This window comes from Mustela erminea, chromosome 10 (genome assembly GCF_009829155.1).
Source record: "Mustela erminea isolate mMusErm1 chromosome 10, mMusErm1.Pri, whole genome shotgun sequence".
NCBI classification, from domain to species: Eukaryota; Metazoa; Chordata; class Mammalia; order Carnivora; family Mustelidae; genus Mustela; species Mustela erminea.
In genome coordinates, this window is record NC_045623.1 from 105,032,511 (window position 1) to 105,054,726 (window position 22,216).

Sequence of the window (22,216 nt, forward strand, 5' to 3'; positions counted from 1 at the left end):
TAACTTTGTGCCTGCTGGATGTTGGGGCCCAAAAGGAAAGACCCTTGGGTGAATTTTGACAGTGGTGTTCAAGAGTTTCCATTGTAATTGAATATGCTGAAATTTCCATTCATGTCCTTGTGGGCTAATCTGCAATCATGTTAAGGGACTGTTATGATAATAATTAAATACAAGTTCAGCATACCAAGTTGATATCTTGCTGCTCTACCTTCAACAGGGAGTTTCTAGCTCAATAGGGCTCAAATCAAGTTTAAAAAAGGAAATTACAAAATATTTTACAAACTGTAATCTACCAGAGAGATGAGGAAGGCTGAAACTACAAACACATCTCCTTCGAAATCTTCTGGCACCTCTTTGCCAACAAGCTCTTCAAACATCCCTGGTCGGAGATCAGTGTCCTGGAGGCAGCAGCCTCCACAGGCAAGACCTGGGCCTCGGGCAGTCCTCGTGGCCCCAGACTCTCTTTTTAGAGAAAGCAAGGGGTCCCCAGGCCTGGCAGCCCTTGGGTTTGCTGGGAAACTGCCAGGAGTGCCTTTTCTCTGCAGCCGTGGCCAGCGCCCTTCCTGGTTTTTACGGTCCCTGCATCGATTTTGTGTCTGGAGATAAACCAACTCTCTTGCTCGAGTCTTCAGTACCCAAACAGTCAAATCTCTATCGGCAAAGACTCAAAGGAAACTGCTCTGATGGTCAGAGGGTTGCCGGAAAAAATACAGGACACCCAGCCCAATGTGCATTTCAGACAAGGAACAGATAATACGTAAGTGTAAGTATGTCCCAGGTGGCTGCATGGGACACACTTGAACTGAAAAATTATTTATTGCTTATCTGAAATTCAAGTTTCCCTGGGCATCATGTGTACGTGTGTGTGTGTACACGTGCATGCACTGAATCCGGCAACCCTGCATAGGGAGCGTGAACGCACCGATCCCCGTGCCAAAGTGACGTGCCTGGAAGCTGGAGAGCTATGGCTTCAGGACGGATAGACGCTGACAACTCACAGTGGGAGAGAGAAATGCAACTCGTTGTCCCTCACTTAAGGTTGGCATGGGGATCTAAAAGGTTCCTATGGGACCCGGCTGACATCAGAGCTAAGGAGTGACAGCAGGTCTGTAGGTATTTGGAGTGTTGGGGGACAGAATCCCACCCACTGGAGGGCGAGAGGCCTCCAGATCATCTCGCAGTGCCCAGGGGCCCGAGGGTGCCGGGTCCCTGAGCTGGAGGAACGGTGAGCGAGGAGCTCTTTCTCCTCTGACAGGTTGGGGTTATAAAGAAGGGAACCCCCCGCTTGTACTAAAGACCTTCCTTATCCCCATCCCGTCTCACTGGAGACCTGTGCTTGGGGGCATGGCGCTGCAGCTCAAACCCCACGCGCCCGGACCCCCCTGGCCTAAGCACACGTCTTCTGGGTATGCAGGCGTTTTTGAAAGCCCATGTGGTCTGGTGATGAGGAAACTGGGAATTCGTGATCCCAGAGGTGGGATTCCAGAGCTGGGGTAGGATCTCGACTCTGTTACTGACCAGCTGGGCATCTTTAGATACATTTCTTAATCTTCCCGAAGAGGAAAACGGCATCGCTTACTTCATGGGGACGCTGGCAAGTCACGGTACGGGATAGTGCCCAGAGCGTGGGGGGGACAGGAACAGGTATTCAGTAGGTGTTGCATAAATGCTGCCATAACTGTCATTGTTGTTGTTAACTGCCATGGGTCGGGGAAGACAGAGCCTTAAAAAGAAACAAAACCGCCATCCTGGCTGGGCCTCCATGAGCTCGGCAGCACATGAACCAAGGCTGTTGCTGCTTCAAAGTGTCACTAGTTTAATGTTATTTATTAGTTAAAATTTAATTATATGAGTTGGGTAGGGACATGTCACCAGGGATGCTAAGTAATTAGAAATTAAAGAAAGACTATGGATCCAAGTTCCTGAATTGATTCTACCAAAACACATCCAGGTAACAGGAAATTAGGTTTTAACGTGTTCGTGCACCAGCAGAACACGACACAGAAGCTCAGATGATTAGAAGCCAGAAGAGAGCTGAGGGAGATGGTCCGAGGTACTGCCGAGTAGGCTGGCATCACGAGACCTGAGCAGCTCAGCCACCAGCTCTGGACACCGGTGCGGAGGCAGCAGGATCGGAAATCCAAGGCCTGAGTGGGAGTCCCCATGGGGATAAGCATGTCTGACTCCCCACGACTCAGCGGCAGGGGTGGGGGGTGGGGTACACACGAGGGGTGACTGGGAAGGCAGCTGGTCACTCAGCAGATGCCACCGCTCAGAGCAAGGGCCTGCAGGGGGACCGGCCGGGACCCTGTCCTCCAGGAGGGGAAGGCAGCCCATGCCAACACTCCAAAACCTCCGGTGACAGTTCGCGCCTCTCACTGAGATGCCCTGATTTGTGTCTCTGTACGTTTGTCAAGTGTGAGGCCGCGTCTTAACTGCCTCTCTCTATTCTTCCCTTCATAGGCCATCCAGCGCCTCAATACCAGATACAGACTTCCCCGCGCCCAGGAAACACGGGCTGCCTGCTACCTGCTTGTTGAACCGGACAGCGCAGTGTCAAGTCCGAGAGCACTTCCTGAAGAGAGGGACGGATGAGGGCTACGGACACGGGGGCATGAGTACTGCCGGCTGGAGGAGCCGGGGAAGAAGCCCCCGCAAGCGTCAGACATCTCGGCGGGGCCGTGGGCGACCACCTGGGAGCAAGGAGTGACACACAGTAGCACCGGCAGGCGCGTGGCGAGTCTGGAGGGCCGCGGCGGGGACCACTAGCCCCACCGGCACCCACGGGTGCAAGAAGTATCGGTTCTCTTCAAAACAGCTGAGGGCAACGTGACGACTCCGGGAGCCCAGCGGCTCGGCCACCTTCCCTCCTGCCCTCTCCGAGCTGTCTCCGGAACCAGCTCGGGGCCCCCCACATGCATGCGGCCGGCGACTTCACACACATTCCCTGGGCGGCCAGCAAGATGCCTATTTATCTTCTGGCAGCAAGCCGGGCTGGAATGATCTGGCATCGCCACGAGGCAGACAGTTATTTCATGCCCTGTTAATTCCTGATGCGGTAACTACAATATCATTCCTACTTTTGAAAGAGGTGTTTTTTTTTTTTTTCCCCACTTTTTAATATGTGGAGTAAGTGTCCAAATAAAGAACATCACTTTAATGAGGCTGAGTCCAAACGCATAACCTTGTTACCGCCACTGCGGGGCTCCCAGCAGGCTTCGGGCTTTCAGGTAGTTATCAAGAAGTCCACGTGGCTCTCCGTTCTTCGAGAAGGTACGAACAGGTCAGCAAAACGAAACTTTCCAATCCAGGCAGATGGTCCGGGCCAAGGGTCCCCCCCCCCCCCCCCCCCGTCTAGTACAGCAGGGGCTCGGTGTGGGGGAAGGATGTCTTTGTCCCTGCTGCCTGCTGCTGAGCCCACGGCCTCTGGGCGTGACCACCCACTGGCCGCCAAGGCAGGACGGGCTATGCCGAGGGTGCCTCGGGATCAGCGGCGAGAAGGCCTCGTTCCTGGGAGGCCGGCATGTGGTCCACGGGGGGCCAGGACAGATCCTGACATGGTGCGATTCTGGCCACCTGTTGCTTCAGATCATGTCAGCTGGGGTTCAACAGGCTCTCACTGCCCAGCACAGCGTCCCAGCCCGGCTGCTCCTTCCCTGACCCCCACCCCCAGTGCCTCTTTTCCTGTGTTTATGTCACTTCTTGGCCTCGGAGTCTGCCTGAGGGATGCTTCCTCTGTGTTCCCCACGAGGGCGGGCGTGCCATTCCTTCAACACGCCCCTCCTGATCTGGCGCTGGAGATGCGGACTTGAGGTTTTGCCATCACCTCCCCCTCCCGTGAGATCGGAACGCTGCATCTTCAGTATCTATCACAATGTGCTGGATGGAAAGCGCCTGGCAGCTGCCTGATGGATGGAGAGTAGGTGTTGACTTGATCTGAAAATACCGAAGATCCCTCCAGAACACCTGGGAGCAACAGGTGTCATGGCAAGAGCTTTTGCTGTACGACCAGGGAAACCTCAGCTCAAGTCGTGGCCCCATGCTGATTTGTGGCAGGATAGAGGGGCAGTAGAAACCTTGTCGGGCTCAGTCTTTTCATCTATGAGATGGGTTAAGAATGGGAAATTTACACGGATGTTTCGATGAGGGTTGAATGAGATAGGAGAGCTGGGGATTCATAAACCAGCAGCTTACTAAGTGTGGGGTTCCTGTCTGCTGTGGGAATCTGGCACAGAAGGGGTCAGGAAGCAGAGAACCCAGCGCTGGCCTAGGTTCTGAATAGAGCCATAAGCTTCTGGGGCCAGAGAACAGCTCCATGAACTTAAAAAGTACATGAACTCTTCTGGCTCGGCCCAAAGACTTCACCCAGCTCACCTAACCCACAGTGTGGCAATCCCGGAGGCATGGGGATGCTTCAGACCTGCCCCTCTGCTCTCAGGAAGTCCCCTCCCCCCAGAGCCCCTCCCCCCAGCGAGGCTCCAGAGAAGCAGGCACGACTCTGCCTGGGGAGCAGGGCCAACCTCCGGCCTGCTGCGATTTCATCTCATGAAACGTTGACATCACAACCACCTTCTTTTTCCTCCCTGCCAACCTTTGTCGTCCCTGGAAACCTTATCGAGCTAGCTTCTCCGTGGCTTACAGACAAGACGACTAATCGTGGACTTAACAGCTCGTCAGCTTCAGAAGCGGCTGCCCCCTCCTGTGCCTGGCTGAGAAAATCAATGGGCTTTCGAGCTGCCGCGTGTTCCTAGGGCCCCAGCCTAGGAGAACAAAAGAAGCCGGACTGCTGAGCAGTTCCGTGAACAGGGCTGGAAGTTTTCCTGGCCTGAGGGAAGGCTTATAGCGAGTGATATGCTAAACGGTAGATCGGAATATCTTTATCATGCCCTTGAACTGAGGAGGCCAGCTCAGTGGAAGAAAAAGCACATCTCCGAGACCCTGAGCAGGACCGTCTGCCACCCCCACGGCAGGGGCAGGGGCAGGGGCTGGTCCCAAGCCTGGCATGATGGACGTCCTGAGTCCCTGGGAACCATCCGGCTGAATCCACTGAAGGAGGAGTCGGGGTTCCCACGCGGAAGCCTCCTCCCGTGAGACGCAGAGCTCCATGGATGTCCGCACGGCGACTTCCCACGTAGAGAGGACCACTGCCCCCTATCCCCGCATGACCTCTGGGCTTCCCTGCCACCGGTACATACCGGAGCAAATGCAGGAAATGCACAGTGAGATGTGGGGCTGCTCTTGCCAAAAAGGTCTTTTCTTGCAGCTGCTTTAAAATTATGCCTGTGGTAGACAACCCATCACAAAGGACTTCCACTAACACGACGTGATCATCCCCACAGATAACTAGGTGTGTCCATCGGCGTACGTACAGGCGGGTAGGGAAGGGATGGTGACTCTTGGTGCTGCTGGACGTGTAATTAGCACAGCCATTTGTAGTGTCCAGTAAAACGCAAGATGCTCAGACCTTGCGCCCGGCCACTCTGGCAGGTCCAGGCTGCACACGTGGACAAGCAGACATGTCTTAGCTGATTTCCTGACGCACTGTAATGTTGACACGCTCAGCCGAATCTAAGAGTCCGCTGAGCGGGGAGTGGCTCCAATGCGCCCGTGGTGACACACTGCAGAGCAGGGAAAGGGGGTGGGGCTGTACCTATCAACAGAGATGTCAACCAGACCCCTGTGCTAAGTGGAAAGGGAAGCCTAGAATATTAGGTAAGTCACGGACACAGTCCTACCCAACCTCAAAAGCTGAGCTTCGAGCCCATCTCACTAGGAAGCTTCTCGGGTCATCCCTGCCCACCTGGGCCACACCATGGGCCTGCCGTGGTGGCCTCCTTCTCCAAGAACCAGAAAGCAGGCCCCACATGTGGCCGACCAAGGGTCTCCAAGCCCCTCTCCCGTTCCCACTCCGCACGGCCACTTATGCTCAGGAAGTCACAGAAACCCCTTGCTGTCCCTTCCCTGGGGTCCTGAGGATCCCAGCTCCCCCCTTACAGGTGTCCGCACGGGAGACGGTAAGCATGAGCCACAAAGAACTCCAAACACAAACAGGACCTAAAAGCAACCACACATCATTCTGATTCCACCCAGTGACAATTCTCATTTATCACGGGAGGGAAGAAAGGGAACACTGATGGGTTTTGGCCCTGGGCTTCGGAGCTGCTGCCGCGGGAGAATTCCACCCGGTCTCCGCGGACGACCAGAAGTTCCCGACTTATACAGGACCGAGGACAAGCCCCGCCAGAGACCTGCGGGCGCGGGGCCGAAGGTGCAGCTCTGGCGTGAGCTCCCGCAATCCTGCAAGTACCAGCAAGAGCCCCGCACGCGTCCTGCCCGCTTTGCTCCTTCCGAGCCCCCGCGCGCCCCGCAGCCCTGGCTGGTCAGCAGGTATGATCCCCAGTCACCGTCCTAGAGCTAGACCCAGCACACTGGGGCCATCTGCATTTTCGTGTCTCACCAGCTGACTCGAGCACGCTGTGCAAACACAGAACACGAGAGAGCATACCGAAGAGGAATTTCTCGTGTCCGGGCTTTTCTTTGTTCTTCTCTAGAAAGCATTGTTATTGGGTATTTAAACACACACACACACACACACACACACACACACACACGCGCACACACACACACACACACACACACATAAAACAAAAGCTATCTCTCTCTGTGGGGTAATACAATAAAAGCCGCTGGATGCTATTTTTAACAGCCATAAAAGCGCGTGATTAATACAGAAAAAGTCACAATGACGAAGTGCGCCACAAAGAACGTCAGCCTGGAGTGGGAGCCGTTGAAGTCAAGTGGGCTCACGGTCCGCGTGATCAGTCCCAGCAGGCTGGGGGCCCGACATGCCAATGGCCTCCACAATCCCTGGCTTTCATCAGTGCAAAATATTGGACGGGTCCCAGGCCAGCTTCTCAGCTCCTGGTGGGACCCAGCACCAGACCACGGGGGAGATCCGTTGTGGGGGAGATCCCTTACGAGGATCAGCAAGCACAGCTGAGACATGGCTGCTCGCTAACCAGCAGGCCAAGAAGGCACCGTGATTCATACCTTCTCCCTCTCCCACTGTGGCACGTGGCTCGGGCCCTCAAACAAGGAAACGACCTCGGGAGAATGTCTCCATGGCTGCCCAGAGTGAGAGCCTGTGGCATCAGAACAACAGCAAAGGAGCCAGCCTGTTCCCTGTCTTCCCCCAGGACCCAAGCTGAAGTTTGCACGGATCCCAAGACGTGACCCACAGCACCCACCTCTACCCAAGCCGCAAGAATCCCGCACACCTTGAGATCCCATCCAGTTATCTTTAACACCTTCGAGCTCCCTGAGGTCCAAACACCCAGAGGGAAAGAGCAGAGGCCGATAGTAGAGGGAGGCAAGCCAGGCTCTGGTTGGAGATCACCAGCTCCCAAGGGACCCACTCAACAGGGGCAGGTCCAGGCCACCTCGAGAGGGAGACCTCAGGCGGCCCCTCTCCCTCGCTCCTGCACTCTCCATGTCCCTCTGTGATACACACAACACAGGACTCGGCAGGAGCCTAGCAAATACCAGTCTGCACATCAAGGACTCCCAAGAAACACGAGGACGTTAGCTAAACCTGGCCTTCACGGACAACCGGATTGCAGACTCTTGGGTAAGAAAGCAGCAAACAAAACAAAACAGCAAACGGGGTCTTGGCAAACAAAAATACTGGCAGCAAGTTACTCCAAAGCGATTCCACGTCCTCGCAGCCCAGAAATAACATTTGCGGACCGAGAGAGCCTTCCTGCCCTTTACCTCCACTCCCTGGACCTTCAGCTTCATGTGGTCCTCTCTGGTCGTCTTCCCATCTTTCCTCTTCTTCCAGCAGTATCCATCCTTCCTGTATTTTACTTTCTTCCTGTTGTAGAGGATCATTGAGCCATTCTGTGGTCTGGAAACAACAAATGGTTAAGTTACCAAGAGAACTGAGCACAAGAAAAATTTATGAAGAAAGATATCGTAGACCAGTAAAAGTCTCTACAGAAAAGCAATATTCCACATTTGCCGGGACATAATTTTTCACCTTTTATTGCAGCTCCTGGATTAACCATGTTTTATGGCCAGCCAAAATTTGCTTGTGGATTTGGTACCTAATGAATTAAATGTGTCAATGATAGGCTTAAAAAACATCCCCTTAGTAATATCCACCATCTAATCAAGATATACGATGTGGGGGTCTCAGCTCTGCGCTGAAAAGTAGAAAAAAACAGCAAGAGAAAGCAAAAAGAGCCGGGGGTGTTGTGGCAGCCGGCAATATCTTATCTCTTGTAGAAAGATTTTCTACACATCTTTTAATCCATCACCCAGCATTAGGAAATAAATAAGTTTAATGCAGACGCTAGATGACTATGTTAAGAACAGACCAATGGAAGGACTAGCCGTCCAGGCCACGCGCTCTTGATTCATTGCCCGCGTTTAGATCACTGCGAGATTCACGGGAACGTCCACAGCCCCTCTTCCCAGGCCAGCTAAGTACCTGATTGTTTCACATTTGGGCTTGGCTGTCAGAAGGCTCAGTCCTACCTGGTACATTTGTCTGTGTGTCTGGTCCACAGCCACCCTAACCTTAGGAAAAGAGCCCACTTCCCACTTGCTAAATGCTGAGAGTGGCCAGTCGCTCTAGTGCAGTTTGAAAAGAACAGAAAGAACCTTGACTTTTCCTAAAAGAAGTCACGCGCCAATCGCAGAGAGCAGAGGATGTCCGCCCATACTTCCGCAGCTGCGGCGGGCACACGCTTTGGTCTGGAAATCCCCGCAAAAAAGAAAGAACCAAACTCCTCCGGCAGCACGTCCATGGTGAGCCCCTTCCAGAATAAAGCGGCGGCGGGGTTGGGGGGCACCTGCGGCTGGCAAGGAAGCCCGCGAGTCCCCCCAAGGCTCATAGCACACCGCTCGCGCCCCGCAGCCAGCTCCGGGTCCCTCTGAGACTGAAACCCCGGCACAAAGGGGCACGGGGGAGTCTGTGTGCCCAGGAGACCAGCCCAGGCACATGTCGCTTCCAGCCACTGCGCGAGGGCTCTTCACGCAGACAAGGCATAAGAGGGTGTTTCTTCCAGGGCCGGTGGGCTTCTGGGTCTCTGCTGGAGCGACATGTGGAGAGGGCAGGCCGGCCGGGCTTCCAGGGGCAAGAGCCTCCTCTTCCCCTGAACAAGTGGGAATTTCACAAGTAGGCACCCAACACTGGCCAGTGAGGTCTTACTTTCCTATGGTCTGTAGGGGAAAGAAAGTCACGCTGGGGTGACAGCGGCTAATGGCCGTTCCCATCCAGCCAGCGGCAGTGTCCTTCAGCAGCAAGCTGATGACGGAACAGCAATTCCAATGGGAACGACAGACTTTGGACAACGACTCCCACCACTTCATTGTTTGCTGATCACGGTGCAGTTGGTCTGTGTCAGCGCTGGTTTCCTCCCTAAGTCTGGCCGACTAAAACAACTGGGCAATGGCTTCACATGCTTGTCACAATGCTGTCACCTGACCGTCTGTCTGGAGCTTACAAGTTTGCACTGAAAACCCTACAGTATTCTTCCGTTTCTAATGGGCAGTACGCTCAAACGTGGGCCCGGCTGTGCCTGCTTCTTTCCACTTCAGCCCTGCTCTAGGCTCGCATTCTTGGGAGAACCCAACATGCAGCTGCTGTGCTCCGGGCCGTGGCCTCAGGAGTAAGCTGAGGAATGTATCCGACCAAGTAGACGGGCTCTGCCTTCGTCTCTCCCCCTCCACCAGGAAGGAAGACATCCATGGAGTTGCAGGGACTCCACTGGTCCCAGAAAACTGGTCTGTTCCAACATCAATCCAGTCCAACTGCTCGTGAGCGAAGAGGCTATACAGAAATCTGCGCCATCCGCCCGCCCTTTCTAAACAGGGTCAGTGGGGCGCCTGGGAGGCTCCGTCGGGTAAGCATCTGTTTTTGGCTCGGGTCATGATACCAGGGTCCTGGGATCAAGCCCCGCATGAGGCTCTCTGCTCAGCGGGGGGCCGGCTTCTCCCCCTCCCTCTGCCTGCCACTCCCCCTGCTTGTACTCGCTCTCTCTCTCTCTCTGTCAAATAGATAAATAAAATCTTTTTAAAAAATAAAGATCAAAAATAAATATGGCTAGGGACCCTCAGCAGTATATTCGGACCAGCTGTCCCCAGATCATGACTGTATGACCCAGACAGACTGAACTTTCCCAAAATACTGTCAACGTCCACAGTCAGAGCCACAACGACACCCGCCTAAGGAAACCATCCTCCTCCAGCGACCTGCCCTTTGCATTCTGGGAACGCGAGAATGGCCCTGTCACCCGACACTTTGAGATGGACACAATCCCACGGGGAACCAAAGTGTCCACCTTAAATGGCCTTAATAAATGGAATCATCACTTTAACTTGCCATAATGAGCAACGTAATGGCGTTTAATCCAGCACTCTGATTTTATGAGAACTTGCCTCGGCTCTGTGTCATGGGGAAGGCCCCTCCCTCCAGAGTTCTCGGGTCCTAAGAGAAAACCAGCCCGCAGAGGGGCCCCACCGCTCGAAGAAAGCGAGGCCAAAGTGCCATCCCAGAAGATAATCCAGGGCAAGCCGGAGCTGGTGGGAAGGGGTCCAGGAGAGGAGGGAGGGGTGGGCCAGTCGGGGGAGGGCTTGAGAACATCTGGTGACAGCGTAAAAGGTAGCACTCACCTGAGAAGAGCAGGGAAGTGGGAACAGAGTCGAGGACAGAGGGTCAAGTAGGCACAGAAGTCCTGCCCCTGGTGGATCCGCAGTCCCAGCGAGGGCCTGGCATGGGAGCAGGCCCCTGGCATTCTTATGCCCCCGTCTACACCTGTGTCTCCTTCTGCCTCCATGTGGGTGTCTACACCGGCCTCTGCAGCTGTATCTGCCTGTGTCTCTGGCTCCTTCTACACCCCACTGTGTGTCTCGATGTCGACACCTGTATCTACATCACAATGACATCCACAGCTACATCTCAATCCATGGGATACTGTCATCATTTCCAACATACAGATGAGGGAACAAAGCCTTTGTACCCAGAAAGCATCTGCACAGGATTTACTCGGAGTCAGTGTGACTCCAGAGCCTCCCGAAAGTCTCCTGGTTTAGCACAGACTGTGAGGCCAGGCCTGGTTTGCTCTGCTGGCAGGGTAATCTTTAAGGCCCTGAAAGCATCCTGCACCCAGTAAGGGGATAGGAAAGGGGGGGTGAAGTCCTGGCTTCCTCACCCCGCAACTGGGACAACTCTGAGGCAATCCCAGGTGTCCTCACCCCTTGCTTCGGACGACTCTGGGTGCTCTACCCGGTCTTCCAGAACCTACGTTCCAGTTGCCCGAGTGGAGACCTGCTGGACAAGAGCCCTTCCTCTGTATTCCTCTCCTTCCTCGCCCACGCTCGCGCCCCCTGCTGGTGTTTCCCGGGACCCCCTCTCAGATAAATGGCTGGTACGCAAGTCCCCATCTCGGGCTCTCCAGGGGGACACCAGGACTAAAGCTGCCGTCCAAGAGAGCCTCCGGGAGACAACCAAGTCCCCCATCACAGCGGAGAGGACAAACCGTGGACAACAGGGAGCTTCGTTCTAATGACGGGCTTCTAGCCAAAAACACTTCGAAGCTGAGAAACTAATGGCAGGAAGACCAGTAACACTCATGCAGGCTAGTAAAAAGACCCTGGGATCAAAGGAGAAACCACCGTGAATTATGAAAGTCAACAAGCAGATATAAAATGAAGATACGTAATCAATAGTGTGTGTGTGTGCGTGTGATATGCACACACACGCGCGCACACACACACACACAAATGAAAAAGAGGAATGACGGAGGACGCCGTCGCATATGTACTGTATGACTTACATCAGACAGTAAGCACGATGCAGAAAGAGGAAACAAAATACTTGGGCATAAACTTAATAAGAAATTCTGAAAACCTGAAGACAAAAACTACAAAAGTCTACAGGACAAGTTAGGTTCAGGGAGTGCAAAAGCATAACGTAACAGGAAGAGAGAGGTCATAAAAACGTCAATCTTCCCAAAATTAATTTATACATAAAAGGTAATGACAAGAATCCCATAAGGATTTTTGCTGGATCTAGAGAATTTTATTATAAAAATTATTGGAAAGGAAAAAACACCAGCGATAGTCAAAAACTTGAATAAAGAGGACCAAGATGTAGAGCTAGCTAGTCCTAAAAAGCCTCCGTATTTTCAAAAGTATAGAATTGACACATGAATACATAGAAAGACCAAGGGAACAGACTAGGAGATCCAGAAATATTCCCACTTGCATATGCAAATTTAGTACACACTGAAGGAGACATTGCAAGTCAGTAGGGGAAGGGGACGACTTTCCTAAGTGATACTGGCATATGGAAAAAGATAAAATTGGATCTATCCCTTGCACTGTACAGCAGCATGAATTCCAAGTGGACCAATATCTCAATGTAGTAAATAAAATCACTCTACTGGGAGAAAATACAGGTGAGTTTCTCTATAACCTGAAAGTGGAGAAAACTTCCTCAGCGTGATCAAAAACCCAGCAACAACAGGTGAAAGACAGACACATCAGAGAACATAAACCTAAAACTGCCAGACTGTGTTCCAATGGGGCAGCGCCGTTGTACCTTCTGACTAGAGCTGAATGAAGACTCCAGCATCTCCACACCGTGCCCAGCCTCTGGCACTGTCTTGTCTCTTGGGTGATGGCCATCCTCCTGGGTGTGTGGCAGTGTTTTCATTTAAATCTCCCTAAAGATTAATGATGCTGAGCGTCTTTCCATGTCCTCATTAGCCATTCACAGAAGCTCCTTAGTGAAATGTCTATTTGAATCTTTTGCCCATTTTTAATTGAGTTGTGTTCTTCTTTTTGAGTTGTAAGTACTATTTCTTTTTTTTTTTTTAAGATTTTATTTATTTATTTGACAGACGGAGATCACAAGTAGGCAGAGAGGCAGAGAGAGAGGAAGGGAAGCAGGCTCCCTGCTGAGCAGAGAGTCTGATGTGGGGCTCGATCCCAGGACCCTGAGATCATGACCTGAGCCGAAGGCAGAGGCTTAATCCAGGCGCCCCCTAAGAGCTATTTCCATAAGATCTAGATAGAAGTCCTTTATCAGACATCGGATTCGCAAATGTTTTGTCCCAGTCTGTGACTTTTTCTGTTCTTTATGGGTTTCTTTTGAAGAGCAGAAGTTTTAACTTTGGTAAATTTCCAATTTATTGATTTTTTTTTCTTTTATGAATCATTCTTTCAATATCATATCTAGAATTTCTTTTTCCTAGCCTGAGGTCACAAAAATCTTCTCATGTGTTTTCTTCATAGTTTTATAGTTTCAGCTTTTATATTTAAATGTATGATGCATTTTCAGTTAACTTTTTGTATGGTTTGAGAAAAGGGCCCAAGTTGATTTTTGGCACATGGACATCCAATTGTCCCGGCGCCATTTGGTTTCTCTTGTTTGTTTCTGCTTAAAAAAAAAAAAAAAAAGCTGTCCTGTCCCCCATTGAATTATACTTGCACATTAGATGAAAATACATTGACCATAAACGTCAGACTTTATTTCTGGACTTCACGCTTTGCTCTGTTTTCCATCCTCATGACGATACTACACTGTCCTGATTGCTGCAGCTCTGTAGTAAGTTTCGGAGTCAGGGACTATATGTCCTCCAACCTTGCTCTTATTTTTCAAAATTGTTTTCGCTATTATAGGTCCTTTGTATTCCTGTAGAAACTTTAAAGGTTAGTTTGAAAATTTCTGCAGCACCACAAATGCCTGCTGGGATTTTGATAGAGGTTGCAGCGAGTCTAAAAATCAATTAGGAAAGAATTGCCACCTTAACAATATTGAATCTTCTAATCACTTCCAATCACGGAACATGGAGTGCCTTTCCATTTGTGTAAATCTTTAATTTCTCTCAGTAAGACTTTGTAGTATAGGTTTTATATTTTATAAATTAAATTTATCTAAGTGCTTTTTCCCTTTTGATGCTACTGTGAATGGAATTGTTTACTTTTTATTTTTTAAGTATGGAACACTTCATGAATTTGTGTGTGATCCTTGTGAAGGGGCTATGCTGATCTCCTCTGTATCAGTCCAATTTTAGTATACGTGCTGCTGAAGGGAGCACTGGAATTGTTTACCTTAAATTTCCTTTTTGGATTGCTCATTCCCACATTTCCACTTATAGACAGATACACGATTTGATTTTTGCATATTGACCTTGTATTCTGTGACTCTGTTAAATTAATTTATTAGTTCCAGTAAAAAAAAAAATTGTGGATTCTTTAGGGTCTTTTACATTTATAGTCAAGTCACCTATGAATAAATAGAGTTTCACTTCTTCCATTCCATTCAAAGGCATTCCATGTCATTTCTTTTTCTTACCTTATTGCACTGGCTAGACCCTCCAATAGAAATGGTGAGAATAAACACCCTTGTCTTGCTCCTCATCTTAGAGGGAAAACACTCAGTTTCACCATTAACTATAATGTGAGCTGTGTCAAAGATTTTAAATCATATAAAAAGAACTTGGGAACCAAATTGAAAAGGCTCCAGAAATGGGCCAACTTCAGTGTCAATAAGAATAGCAGCTTCTTTGAGTTAAAACACATTAAATATATTTAAATCCATAAGTTCATAATGAAACTAAAGCACGTAAACAAAAAAACTAAGTGATCATTGTTGGAGGAGACTAGTGATGCAATACATTATTCTGAAAACTAAAAAAGGATTAGAAGGAAGAATCAGGCATTTATCTCACCTTTTCTGTACCAACTGTTCCTTTGAGTTAACAAACCACACAAAAAGGGAGGACTTTCTCTGTAAAAGTATTACTACCAATAAATGAAAAAGTGACAAAAAGTCACCATTTTGCAACCCGTTATTCTTAATGAATCATCGACAGTGACTAATATCACAAAAGAGAGACAACCAGACAGGATGTGTCCATGGTAGAACAATTTGTTGTAGGAAATAAAATTTTTTTTAGTTTGAAATACTCAGACTTCTTGATTTACCACTTTCGAAGATTCACAGAGGACAGAAGAACATGGTAAAGGACACCATAGGGATATAATCAGCAAAATCCAGATTGTGGGAAGCTCTGCAGGACAAATGACCTGGATTCTTCAATAAATTGAGTGAAAAAAGAGAATAAGAGAATGCTAGAGTAGAAATATATAGATTAAAAGAGACAAAAGATGTGTCAATATATAGACCTTACTTAGATACTGAGCCAAATACAAAAATAATAAAATAAAATAAATATATACATATACATGGTATTTTTGAAACTGGAATCTTCAACTGTTATAGGCATTTAATGTATCTAGAACTATTAGTTTTTTAGAGTGATAACTGCCATGCAGAGTATATATTAGAGCTACACACTGAAGCATTTACTGATGAAATTGTGTAGTGTATAAGATATGTTTCAAAATAATGTGTGTGGTCATGGGGGGAATGTGCTGAAACCAGATGGGCCATGTGTTGGCCATTGAAAGTGGATGATAAGTACTTAGGAGTTTATTACACTAGCCTATCTATATTTGTAGATGTTTGAAATTTTCCATAATAAGAATTTTTTTTAAAAAGATGATCATGGGATTTGAAGTGAGCCCAAGGTTACAATCTTGGCTCAGTTCTTTATGAGCTGTATGACCTTGAACAAATCATTTGGTCTCTCTGTTGTAGTAAACATTATGCATGCAAGGTGCCCAGCATGCTATCCACCATGTAATACGTACTAATAATGATAACTCGGCCCCTTTTTCTAGGGTCCCACTGCCAGGAGCAATGATGGTGAGACTTGGACTTTGAAGTGGCATGTTGTAGGTATGACCAAAACATTACACATTGGAGAGGCCATCTGTTGGAGGCACCCACACACTCATCCACCACTTTAAGGCAAAATACATTTTTCAAATTAGGTGCATAGGAGACAATTGATAACAGAAGATCAGAGGAGTGAGGTGTTCTTGAGAGGTTTGGGGTGTGGATATTAAATAGGAATTTATGGAGCCACGGGGAACTGCAGCCAAGGTTAGGTTAATCCTACAAAAGGCATGGTCCGGACACTGTTTCCTGAGCTTGAGTCTAACTTTAGAAATCAGTGTGCCACATTGAGATACCAGCTTATACAGGTTAGAATGACCAAAATCAACAAGACAGTAGACAACATGTGTTGGAGAGGATGTGGAGAAAGGGGAACCCTCTTACACGGTTGGTGGGAATGCAAGTTGGTGCAGCCACTTTGGAAAACAGTGTGGAGATTCCTTAAGAAATTAAAAATAGAGTTTCCCTATGACCCTGCAATTGCACTACCGGGTATTTACCCCAAAGATACAGATGTAGTGAAAAGAAGGGCCATCTGCACCCCAATGTTACAGCAGCAATGGCCACAGTTGCCAGACTGGAAAGAACCAGGATACCCTTCAACAGACGAATGGATAAGGAAGATGTGGTCCATATCCACTATGGAGTATTATGCCTCCATCAGAAAGGATGAATACCCAACTTTTGTATCAATATGTATGGGACTGAAGAGACTATGCTGAGTGAAATAAGTCAAGCAGAGAGAGACAATTATATGGTTTCACTTACTTGTGGAGCATAAGGAATAACACGGAGGGCATTAGGAGATAGAGAGGAGAAGGGAGTTGGGGGAAATCAGAGGAGAAGACAAACCATGAGAGACTGTGGACTCTGAGAGACAAACTGAGGGTTTTGGAGGGGAGAGGGGGGCATGTGTGAGCCTGGTGGTGGGTATTAAGGAGGGCACGTATTGCATGGAGCATTGGGTGTGGTGCATAAACAATGAATCTTGGAACACTGAAAAAAATAAAATAAAATTTTAAAAAAAGAAAAGATATCAGTGCACTGAAAACAGCTCAGGTCCATGGCCATTCCTCCTAGAAGCCCCCTTTTCCTGTCACTAATGGCTCATTTCCAGGACCCTGACACCCACCTTATACTCCACGCAGACAGCTGAGGTCAGGCTGCTCCCCCAGCATCCGTGGGCTTCCTGGAGTCTCTTGTCAACCCCTTCCCCTGGCCTGGCCCAGAGGGAGCAGACTTGGTGCTATAAAGCTTGGATCTGGCTGCTCAGCTATTGTTCCGCTGAACTCTTATGATGTGTCCCTGTGGCTTCCCTTGGAGAAGAGATGAGGTCCTCGTTCCTAGCAAGCCTCCCAAAGCAGTGTCTGGATGGCTTCTAAACGATGAGCATCTCCAGAGAGTCCCCTTTCCCAGCTAGAAGCCGAACCTGCGCAGGCTCCCGTACCTCCTCCTCTTCTATTTATTGCCCTTGGCCCCATCCCTCCTACCATGAGGCACAGAGAAGGGCCTGCGTACAGGGAAATGCAGTTCCTGCAGTTCCAATGGCCTCCAGCCCTGACCCCAAATGTGAAACAGCCTCCTGTGACAAGGCACAAAGTGTCCTAGAGCAGGGGATGCTGCTCCTGAGGCCAGGGCTATGTCTCCACCCCAGGGGGCAGTTAGAGACTTCGCGGCAGTCTGCACATGCGTCCTCACACCTCTCCTTCTCATCTTTCCAACACAGAATGGCCTGATTTCAGTGTACCTTTAGAAGTACATGGTCTAGTCCAAAATGTCAATAACCAGCATGACAACAATTGCTATGACAACAAGAAGGGCCACTTGTCAAGCGTTCACAGTGTGTTAGCTAGAGGTGAAGCCCTTCCTACCCGCTTCTCCTGGGAATCCCATGACAGCTGTAGTAGATGAATACTGTTAGCCTCGCTTTACAGATGAGAAGGTTTGGGACACAGAGAAGGGAATTAACTTTCCCAAGGTCACACAGCTGGTAAGAACAGAACCAGCGAACCAGCCCACTGCACCCCTTCCTGGCATCTTGCCATAAATCCCCGGCACATCCCCAGGTACCCTCTCCCCTTCTCTAGTAGCAACGCCCCCAGGGTACTTTCAGAGCCCACGGTCCCTCTCACGGCAGAACATTTCATATAAAGGAAGGATCGCCTGAACCCGATTTAAATTGTTCCTTTAGTTCTTCCTTTTGCTGCAAGGAGAGGAAAGGAATCTGGAAAAGGAATGTCTCCTCTGCTTATCTCCCTTGCACACAGACCCAGCAAGAGCAGTAATTGATGGCTGGAATGCAGCAAGGTTGATAGGACGCGAAATGGAACCCCAAGAAGCCACCGCGACAGCCCGAGTCTCTTGGACAGGAGCTGGCTTATTAACTTTCAACCTGGTGTTTCCTTCTGACTTGTTTATAGGGTCTTCCCGATCTGGGGGACAAGGAGCAGGAAAGCTAGTGTGGGGCGCATTCCGTGCCCTCCCCTCCCCCCCCCGCAGTCGGCCACCGCGAGCTGTTTATGGAACGATAGGGAGGAAAGGGTTGTCAGGCCCGGCTGGGCCTGCTATCGGCCAGATATGAAAACCAATTGCTTTTCATAATAAATTCCAGCTGGAGCCATAGAAATAATAGGGACCAAGAGAAGGTAACACCAATTTGCTTTATTTGATTAGCTCCTTCTTGGGCGGTCCAACCCCAGCTTCTTTTCATTAAAATAAGGGCAAATTGAAAATCGTAAAAGAGGCTTTCTTATCAGGAAACAAACGATTGGGTAGATTCGGATGCCTAAAAGCCCCCTAGGCCGCCAGCCGTCAGTGCCTGCGGCGCTGCTCCAGCTGCGACCGTCCCCAGGGGCTCTGGTGGAGGGTGTCCTGACACCTGTTTCCATGCTCCAGAACGGAGGTGGGGACAGCCTGCCCCACAGTGATTGCTGCGTACACCCGAGTCCCGCAGGCCGCCCTGTACCCTGAGGACGGCCAGGCCAGGGGGACCCCCGGGGAGCAGTGCCATCCTCTCCCGCCCACAGGCCAGGACGGCTCTGTGGGGGACTGGCGGCAGGATGAGGAGACAGCTCAAGCTGCCGAAGCCAATCTGTTTTCCCGAGGGTCACTCCGTGCAGCCTGCTGACCGCAGTTTTGTTCCTGTTAATGGAGACTGGGGGTCACTGGAAAGAGACTGCCCACAGGAGGAGGTGGTAATGACCATCAGTGCAGGGCACGTCTGCAGGGAGTCCTTAACAGCTCCTTCCACAGAGCTCCCGGGGCGCTCAGCTCGAAATTCTATTACGACCTTCAGCGATTTATTCAATTAATATTTATTGAGCAGCTATTACGGGCCAGGCATTTGCTAAGGCACTCTAGGTGCTGCTGTGGACAGAAGTGTCCTAAGCCCTGTTTGTGTGAAGCCTGCTGTCCCATCGGGGAGGAAGAGGCGGGTCCTGTACCCGCTGGGGCCAGAGGAGGAGAAGGAAGCGGGCCAGCCTGGAGACCTCCTCTGGGACGCAGCATCTGACCGGAGGCCAAGGCCAGGGCTCCCGGGAAAGAGAGAGCAGCACGGCCAGTGGCCTGAGAAGCAGGTTGGAGGCAGAGAGCAGGTGGAGGTGCAGGCAGAGGGGAGAGCCGGGCAGGCCTGGGGTTGAAGGAAGGTGGATTTTGCTCCAAGTGTGATGAAAGACACAAATGAACCAGGTAGGGGACCCGCCCCAGCGGCAAAGGAGGAGCAGTGAGGGGCCTGGACGTTCGTGCGAGTGTGACACAAGACCTAAGACAACGCAAGTTAACTGTGCCCTTGCAACTGCAGCTCACGCAGTGGGGCCACAGCATGGGGCACCCATAGGGAAGGGGTCACAGGGAGGCTCTGCAGGGTGGTCCCCCCAGCCACCAGCCCCCACCCGCTCTGAGAATTCTGAACTTCACCTTCGCAGGGCTGGGAAGCCCCTGAAGGTTTTGAGCAGAGAAGCGGGGGGACCCACTGGACCCGGCTTCCCCAGATTGTGTCCCTGTGTCTCCTGCACCTGCCATCACACCATGTAAACAGTAAACACTCTGTAATTGCTCATCGCATGAGCCAGTTACTGGAGAAACTCAGTGGCTGGAACAAAGGAAGTCCTCTCTTTTCTTGAAAACAAACAGAAAGTGCTGCATCCACGTAAAGTGTTTGGTTGACGACAAAGCAGAAGAAAAAAGTGAGAAAGAACATATGGCATCACCTTTCTTTGGATTCATCCCTGCTGGAAAGAGAAAGAAGCTTCCATCCCTGCTCCTCAGCGCAGCCCAGGTTACGGGAGCCCGAGCCCAGTGGAGTGCAAAGAGGACCACTCAAATGCCACCAGCTTCTGGGTCACGTTTGACCCCACCGACATCTCATTTGGCTAAAATCTGTGCCCCTAAACAAAGCCTGGCACTTCTACAGACCCTCACTTGTCACATTCCAACACTGATATTTTATTAATAATCCAATGTAAATCTGAGGGAAAATTAATGTGTCATCTCCTAGCAGGAAGGACTAAACATCTCAATGTGACGGTCTGTTAGAGTTGTCATTTATCATTAGCATGCAACTCAAGGCAAGCGTCCCACATTCTGGTGGGAGCGTTCGAGACAATGAATCTCTGGGAATTAGCTTCTGGTCCAATTATTCCTGGTCCCCCCCCCCCCCCCACACCTACCTAGGAGATAAATTCTGTCTCGGTGGGAGGGAAAAAAAAGAAGAAGAAAAGCAGGAGGAGGGAGTTTGCTCTTCTCCTTCCTGGGTGAAATCAATTTTTCTCAAGGAGACAAGGCAATATTCGTTTTGAGGAAGGGAATAAGGCTGTACGCTAAAGGCCAATAAATGGAACCGTTCTGATGAAAACTTCCTCAAATCAAATGTAGGGGAACCTCTTAATGGGCTTTGTTCTTCTTTTCCATAATCCATAACTATTAAGAGAAAGATGGGCAGACAGAAGGTCTGCCAAGGGGGAGCTGTGTAAACATCAGGGAGGGCCACCTTCCAGGGAGATGCAAAGAGGTCACTGCCAACACCAGGCTCTTCGGCTCTCCACACGCTTCCAGGGTCTCCCTCCGTGCCGGGCACCGCTATCGGCCCTGGGGAGCCACCGGCAGGCTGGTCCTGGTCCTCAGGGAGCTTAGAGTCTAGCAAGGGAATCCGTCAATACATGGGCAAGTGCTCTATGGAAAATAACCCAGGATAGAAATGCTGTGCATTAAAATAGAATTGTTTTGTCTAGTAACTTTCTTTTTTTTTTTTTTTTTTTTTCAGTAGAAACCATAAAAGCGCTCTCTAGAGTAAATCACGCTTCTGACTCCAAAGCAAACGGAATAGCCAGGACGAAGGCTGGTTTATCCTGCCAGTGGGAGCTCAGGGCCAGCTCTGCCCAGGCCGACAGTAGCATCCAGCACAGGCACAGCTGGGCCCAGGGGTCTGGGGCACCCTGGCTCAGAGGCCACAGATGGACGCAGGGAGACCATCCCTGCATGTGCTGGTCACCCAGGCTGTGTCCTCCAGCACGGCAGCCAGCTTCCGCCCAGCAAGAAGGACCACTCAGCCTCAGAGTCCTTCAATGGGCCCTGCTCTCTCTGTGGGGCCCACCACCACGGGGAGGGGTCTCCCCACAATGCTAGTCCCAACACATGTTCCGCCAGCACCTGTGGGTCCCCCCTTGTGACACTGGACAGGCTGAGCTGTCCCTGCTCCGGTAGCCTCTGGGAGGCCAGGGGCCCTGTTGGCTTGTCCGAGCCACAGGAGTCCTCTCCTTCCCCGGCACGGTCCTGACAGGTGGCTGCCACCGGCTCCCCATTCTGGGAGCGTCTCAGAGGGCACAAATGCCTCAAAGTCCTTGAGCTGCAGGCTAGAGAATGAAGTCAGCCCCTGGTCCATCAGATACGGGGGTTGGAGGGTGGAAAGTGACCTCTGCCCCCACCCATCTCATCCCTGGGCAGTCACAGCACTGACTCTGATCGAAAGCATCACACGACTCTCGCACTAGCAGAACAGGTGATGAGTGCCCGGAGGGCTCAGGAGGCCTAGAACCGTCCCACCCAGCCAGCTTGCCGGCTTCCTTCCTCTCTCCTGCCTGGCCTTTGTCCCCAGCCCTGGCCCAGACAGTGTTGGCCCCGTCCCGACCTCAACCCCATCATTAGCGGGTGAAGACACCATCCGCACAGAGGGCTCCAGGGCACCCTGAGTTGGGAGTCCCTCCTTGCCACGTGACCCAAGCTGCTTCTTCATGCTGATGCAGCTACCCGGGGTCCCTGGGACAGCTTCTCTTCGGCCTGCCATGGCCCAGACACTGAAGTGTCCCTCCCCCTCTGGCTGCTGAGGTTCCCACCACAAGCAGGCCTGGAGGCAAGTCGTTCTGAGCTCAGAGAGGGAACTTCAAGAAGGAGAGACCCTGTCTGCTC

General features: G+C 50.7%; 1 protein-coding gene and 1 non-coding gene across 17 annotated transcripts in view; both read right to left on the reverse strand.

Annotated features, from left to right (window-relative positions):
• CAMTA1 (calmodulin binding transcription activator 1) overlaps positions 1-22,216 on the reverse strand; it is an 821,619-nt gene that overhangs the window by 401,855 nt on the left and 397,548 nt on the right. For all 16 annotated transcript variants that reach the window (XR_004276407.1, XR_004276406.1, XR_004276405.1 and 13 more), the window contains one exon: positions 7,771-7,906. Coding sequence is in view for 8 of the 16 variants with exons in the window: in XM_032303260.1 (XP_032159151.1) it covers positions 7,771-7,906 (136 nt within the window). In the remaining 8 variants the exon portion in view is untranslated. The remainder of the gene's footprint in view (positions 1-7,770; positions 7,907-22,216) is intronic.
• LOC116568332 lies at positions 14,002-14,108 on the reverse strand. The gene has a single exon (XR_004276556.1). It is a non-coding gene; the product is annotated as a U6 spliceosomal RNA (small nuclear RNA).